General features: G+C 42.6%; 1 protein-coding gene across 1 annotated transcript; it reads right to left on the bottom strand.

The window, feature by feature from the left end:
• Positions 1-451: 451 nt before the first annotated feature.
• vps25 (vacuolar protein sorting 25 homolog) lies at positions 452-6808 on the bottom strand. The gene is made up of 6 exons (XM_083634575.1): positions 6715-6808; positions 4389-4534; positions 2031-2084; positions 1823-1911; positions 1543-1618; positions 452-1291 (listed from the first exon to the last, which is right to left on the bottom strand). The coding sequence occupies exons 1-6, from the start codon at positions 6759-6761 to the stop codon at positions 1179-1181; spliced, it is 525 nt and encodes a 174-aa protein (XP_083490701.1). The 5' UTR covers positions 6762-6808; the 3' UTR covers positions 452-1178.
• Between the last annotated feature and the right edge of the window lie 130 nt (positions 6809-6938).

Raw genomic sequence — 6938 nt, 5'->3', positions numbered from 1 at the left:
ACGTGTGGATTTTCTGTGCTTTATCTCTACATGTCTACACTGGGGGGCGCTGTTAAAACAAAATTAGTATTCATGTTTTACATAGCCACAAGGGTCATTTAGGGAAACACTACAGTTTGCGAACCGTACAGAGAAGACTGACTCAAAACAAATGTAATAGTATTTGGATGAAAAGGATTTTTTTTTTTTTTTTTTTTACTCAGGAACAGCACTTATGTGCAGAAGAGCATTAGGGCCACATGTGAAAGCGGAGTTCTGAGATTAATATCAGAATTCTGAGAATAATTTCAGAAGTCTAGACTCTTTATTCTCTGACTAACATAGAGTCAGAATTCTAAGAATAAGTCAGAATTCTAATCGTCTTCCACACGTTTCTATTTCCAGGCCTTCCAGAAAGACAGAAAGGAAAAAAAGCAATGGGTTTAGCAAATTTCTCCCTTATTTATTTTCCTACATACCAAAAAGGAGGTTGAGTACAGAGAGCGGACGACAGGAGTGTCACAGCAGGTAGTGCACTATGTATGGGATTACAGCAAACTGTACATGAGGTGCACCGTTATTACAGTCAGCAGAGCTGAGCCAGGACAGCACAGGGGGTCGTAGTCCCCCCCCCCCCCCCCCGGTATTCCTCTTCTGGAAGCATTTCGTGTGTGACGATGCTCCCGAGATAATAGTCTCTCTTTGTTGTGGGATTTCTTTGGGATACCTGATGCGGTGGTAAAGAGAGGAATACCCATAACACCCGAGCAAAGGTCCACAGCCAATTATACCAAGTCGATTTGTTAACAAGGAAAAACAGAGGTAAAACTAGTCATATACAAGAAAGAAAGAGTAAAGTTACAGCTGGCGGGGAAAGTCTTTCCCCAAGAGTATTCAGACATAATAGTACCAACTTCCCCAATGGACTTGCTGGCAACAAATGCTATAGCAGTGGTTACTCCACACAAAGTGACAACTTTACAAGCTGTGTAACCTGAGCTGCTCTTTCCCAAAGACTTACATCGAATGTTGGCTCCTTTGAAAAGGCTTTGAACTTGGGTGAACCAAAAGGCAACATCAATTACCAGCATCCACTGGACTGGGGCATTGAGGTGCACCTTGTGTAGCCTTCAACGGGTTGAATCGAGCCTCTAAGGTGTGTGGGTTCGCAGATCCAGTGTTTTGGCTCCACTACTATTTCAGAAGAACTTCACCCCCTTCCCGTCATCTATGGTGATGATCTCTGCCTTGCCGTCCGTCTGCAACGCCTGCAACGAGCGCAGGAGCATCCACTCTTCTAGACCATGGAATTCTGAGAAATGAGATGACAAACATCTTGTATGATAAAGTGACTATTGAGGTGTAATCAAGCTGTTATTGCGTAGTCCTTGATCACTACATGTTTCATATGAATGCTGACTCCAACAGGATCTATAACAAGTTTGCATAATTATGCTTCTTTTCAGCGATCAAACCACAAATTCCTTCAATACATTCATCAATCAGCTTGAAAAGCGAAATGTAATGTAATGCTGATAGTATAGTGTTTTAACGGTGCGATACCTTCGCCTTCTGCGTCGTCACCGTTGGCCAACTCGTACAGTGTAAACACTGAATTGACCATCCCATTTTTGGACACCTAAAGTATTGCAGAGAAAGAATAATGCTCACTCTCTGAGAAAATAACTAACATAAGCATATGACTTTGACACAATCGCCCACAAATAGACATCATTTGAATAAATGAGAGAAAGCTCTTGTAGCAACAAAGCTAAAGAAATATTTACTCGGCAGACTTTATTTCAGGGTCAGGGTGTCTTTCCATTCGTCAAAGATGACTCACCCATTGGTATATCAACTTGCCCCATTCCTCAGGCCGTCTCCACATGACTAAACAGCGAGATTTGTTTTTGTCCAGCCATTCCAGGTTACCTAAGGAGGGACAGCAGAACATTGACAAAAACATCACGCTTCTCCAGGTGAACTCATGCAAGACGGAGACACATTCTTCATCTTAACAGCACACGATTACCCCGTCAGAACATCGTTACCTTTTTTCCTCAGCTCCTCAAACACAACTTGAATGGCTTCCATTGACAGTTTTCCTGGAATTCAGTTAAGGGCTGACGAGTAGCAAATTCAGAGCAGTCGATGCGAAAAGCTTTCACGCTAGTTGCGATTTTACCTAACAGTTCTCATCTTGTGCTCAATAAATCATGTAAATGATGTGGATTAAGAAAATACCTGCCTTTGGAAAACAGTAATAACATGAACAGTGTAAAATCTAACAGACAGATGCAAATATTTACAATACTGGTGTGAATTTGGTTAATTTCCTCTTGAATGCGAGTTCTAAAATCCTTGAGTGTTACCCCGCAAACTGAAAAAAAAAAAGAATTCAAATGACCATGGGATATGCTACAGCAGTGCTGGGGTGGCTGTGTTGAGGAGGAATTGTATTATGGCCTTACCACTTATTCTGTTTGTGATGTGTGTCAATTGAAATTTCCTGTGGATATAGTGTTAATTCTAATCTAAATTATATCCTGATAAAGGAAGTGGCCTATATAGATGAGCCCCTAATTAAACAAGTTAGGCAAATGTGTCACAATGACCGACAATACGGATAGATGCTGTGCTGAAATAGCAGTTTTTGAATAAACAAATCATGAAAGGATCTTGGCCCAAGTTGCACAATCTAAATTCTGGCCTTGACTGAACCACTGCCTGGCCGACTGTAGTTAGGCTATGTTCTATACTGAACCACTGCCTGGGCGACTGTAGTAAGGCTACTGTATGTTCTATACTGAACCACTGCCTGGCCGACTGTAGTTAGGCTATGTTCTATACTGAACCACTGCCTGGCCGACTGTAGTTAGGCTATGTTCTATACTGAACCACTGCCTGGGCGACTGTAGTAAGGCTATGTTCTATACTGAACCACTGCCTGGGCGACTGTAGTAAGGCTATGTTCTATACTGAACCACTGCCTGGGCGACTGTAGTAAGGCTATGTTCTATACTGAACCACTGCCTGGCCGACTGTAGTTAGGCTATGTTCTATACTGAACCACTGCCTGGGCGACTAGTAAGGCTATGTTCTATACTGAACCACTGCCTGGCCGACTGTAGTTAGGCTATGTTCTATACTGAACCACTGCCTGGGCGACTGTAGTAAGGCTATGTTCTATACTGAACCACTGCCTGGGCGACTGTAGTAAGGCTATGTTCTATACTGAACCACTGCCTGGGCGACTGTAGTAAGGCTATGTTCTATACTGAACCACTGCCTGGGCGACTGTAGTAAGGCTATGTTCTATACTGAATCACTGCCTGGCCGACTGTAGTAAGGCTATGTTCTATACTGAATCACTGCCTGGGCGACTGTAGTAAGGCTACTGTATGTTCTATACTGAACCACTGCCTGGGCGACTGTAGTAAGGCTACTGTATGTTCTATACTGAACCACTGCCTGGGCGACTGTAGTAAGGCTACTGTATGTTCTATACTGAATCACTGTCTGGGCGACTGTAGTAAGGCTACTGTATGTTCTATACTGAACCACTGCCTGGGCGACTGTAGTAAGGCTACTGTATGTTCTATACTGAATCACTGTCTGGCCGACTGTAGTAAGGCTATGTTCTATACTGAACCACTGCCTGGGCGACTGTAGTAAGGCTATGTTCTATACTGAACCACTGCCTGGGCGACTGTAGTAAGGCTATGTTCTATACTGAATCACTGCCTGGCCGACTGTAGTAAGGCTATGTTCTATACTGAATCACTGCCTGGGCGACTGTAGTAAGGCTACTGTATGTTCTATACTGAACCACTGCCTGGGCGACTGTAGTAAGGCTACTGTATGTTCTATACTGAACCACTGCCTGGGCGACTGTAGTAAGGCTACTGTATGTTCTATACTGAATCACTGTCTGGGCGACTGTAGTAAGGCTACTGTATGTTCTATACTGAACCACTGCCTGGGCGACTGTAGTAAGGCTACTGTATGTTCTATACTGAACCACTGCCTGGGCGACTGTAGTAAGGCTACTGTATGTTCTATACTGAATCACTGTCTGGGCGACTGTAGTAAGGCTACTGTATGTTCTATACTGAACCACTGCCTGGGCGACTGTAGTAAGGCTATGTTCTATACTGAACCACTGTCTGGCTGACTGTAGTAAGGCTATGTTATATAGTGAACCACTGTCTGGGCACCTGTAGTAAGGCTATGTTCTATAGTGAACTACTGTCTGGGCGACTGTAGTAAGGCTATATTCTATAGTGAACCACTGTCTGGGCGACTGTAGTAAGGCTATGTTCTAATCTATACTGAACCACTGTCTGGCCGACTGTAGTAAGGCTATGTTCTATAGTGAACCACTGCCTGGGCGATTGTAGTAAGGATACGTTCTATCTTCTTGTTGTTAAACACAGGGCTTTCCTGTGCCTCCATGACATCCAGGGTGTAGAGCTTGTGATGGCGGCAGTAAGACAGTGCCAGTGAACACCAGGCCGCCAGCTGTTTCTGTCTCGTGACAACATTGGGCTGTAGTCTGTCCCGGAAGAAAAGGGCAAAACATGTAACATGTACTTATCATATCACAAACACTTGTCATAGAGTGTGAATGGCTTAAATGGCCCAATTAAAAGGTCTAAGGTTTTTCTGCACTTGAAACATTTAAAACCGGATCGTAGCCTTCTTGCAGGAGACTCATCTCCAAGTATCAGACCATGCTAGACTACGTAGCAACTGGGTAGGCCAGTATTTACACTCAACAGCAGGTCGAGAGGGGTATTCTAATCAACAAAAGACTTAATTTCACTGTTTCAGGTGTCAATGTTGATACAGAAGGCAGATACGTTATTGTGATGGGTACCCTTTGCCAAACACCAGTAATTCTATAGTAAACGTGGACGCCCCCAACTGGCATGATCTCTCCCACACTCGAACACTCACTCACTTATTTTAGGAGGTGACCTCAATTGTGTGATGAAGCCCCTGTTAGATAGATCAAGCCCCAAGACTCAAAAACAATCTGCAAAGTCTAAGGGTTTTGCTGTATTTATGCAGGAAAATGATGCAGAATGTTGATCCTTGGAAAGACAAAAATCCCCACGTCAAGAAATTCTTCTTTCTCAAATGTTCATAATACCTTCTCCCGAATGGATTGTGTTTTTTATTGATAAATTCTTCTTACCAGCTGTTGATTCATGTGCCTACACAACTGTAGTCATATTGGACCATGCAGCGGTGCTTATTGTCAGATAAAGGATTTTGTGCATATATATCTCAGATTTAATTGATTCATTTGGTAACGCTTTAGAATACAGCCCGCAAATAACCATGTAACTACAGGGTAACAAGATCTGTACTTATAGGGTAATTACAGGGTAGTACCACACCTGTACTTATAGTGTAACTACGGGGTACAAGAAGTGAATTTAGCCTGTACAGCCGCCTGCAAGTTATTCCACAAATTAAAGATAGCTCAGGCATTCCTCCCTCTATAAGTCTGAATTTCCAACTGACCTGTCTAACATGGTAGCTTTTCTATCAAACCTTGACATCCCTAAATTTGGCTGATCATATCACAAATAGCAAGCCTACTCACAGTGTTGCAAAGACAGTCGCTTACATGGTAAATAAATAGAAAATCTTCACATCAAGTCCATCTGTAATTTTTCTTTATGTATTTGTATGTTTTCTCCCTTTCCATAATGGTCACCAGGCATCCACACCATCTCCCCAAGTATCATTTAATACGGTAATGGGTCTGATTATGAAAGCATGGCAGGTAAGCTTTTACCTAGAAAGAGGCAGGTGAATAGTCAGACTTCAAAACACTGCAGAATAGCTCTAGTGTTTACATGTACAGAAATGGACATGAAAATGCCCATCAAAACTGACGACACCAGGAAGTTCACCAGGACTACCCCTCCCCACCCCCCAAATTCATTTTCTCAAAAACTATTGATCAAATTAACATCAAAGGTCTCTTGTGCGCATAAACTAGTGATGAAGCAGGCTACTTCCCCCGTCTTCTGTTTGCCACAAATTGTTAATGTATCCAATGTTAATAAACATGAGATAATATGTGTTGCTGAAGTGGCTGGGCCTGGGCGACTCTTCAGTGAACCCAGTTTTAATCATCACTTTACTTTACGCGATGCATGCAGTCAGTAATGAACTCAGGTAATGGCATACGGAGTAAATAGGGACACGGTAGGAAGTGGGGAACGGCGAATCAACACACACAACCAATGTTTATGTTTCTTGTCGTTGACATGTCTTAAGCACTGGACTTATGTATGCACTGAGCACGGTAAGTGGTAACGTTAACGTAGACAGTCCAGGCATTATTTAGTAAGGCATTAACGCTAGTATCAAAAGCTAACCTTAGCTGGCGATCCAACCTATTGAAACAACTTAGCTAATAGCTTTCTTTTTTTCCTCAATATGCACACATCATGTTTCAATTATCCACACTGATTTATTTTGAAATATAGAGGCATATTAGTGAACAGCTGAATAAACATGTTTGGAGCTGGTAAATTACACAAATTGAAGTAGACCACTTCCCTAGCAATCCGTCTCGCTTAGCCAGTTAGCTAGCATGATGCTAGCTACTGTAGCAGTTTGACAACATATTAACGACGGAACCTAATATTCGAAACTAATTAACGATACTTCTTTGAAAGTCCTATTAAAATGTAGATGAGAAAGTCGACTTACGTAAAAAACGGGGGGAAATTATATTGCCAGGGCCACTCAAAACTCATGGCAACTGCTGCTGAGTGCTGTATCTAGGGTGTGTTTTGGTGTTCACAGCTGACAGGTCCCGGAAGTGTGTCCGACCTCTAAATGATTCCGGAAAACTTCCCCCGACCCCCAAAGTAGAAGGATTACTCAAATAATATTATGACTGGCCTGTTTCTTTTCAGTGGATCTCTCTGATG

Source organism: Poromitra crassiceps (assembly GCF_964638095.1).
Source record: "Poromitra crassiceps genome assembly, chromosome: 4".
Taxonomy (NCBI): Eukaryota; Metazoa; Chordata; class Actinopteri; order Beryciformes; family Melamphaidae; genus Poromitra; species Poromitra crassiceps.
The sequence above is the reverse complement of the archived record's forward strand: the minus strand, read 5'-3'. Positions and strand labels throughout refer to the sequence as shown.

Excerpts from the sequence above, each read along its gene's own strand:
- vps25 (XM_083634575.1), bottom strand. The coding sequence starts at position 6,761 with ATGAGTTTTGAGTGGCCCTGGCAATATAATTTCCCCCCGTTTTTTAC. Across the intron at positions 4,535-6,714 it reads AATTTCCCCCCGTTTTTTAC|ACTACAGCCCAATGTTGTCA; the intron begins GTAAGTCGACTT and ends CTTCCGGGACAG. Across the intron at positions 1,912-2,030 it reads TGAGGAGCTGAGGAAAAAAG|GTAACCTGGAATGGCTGGAC; the intron begins GTAACGATGTTC and ends GTCCCTCCTTAG.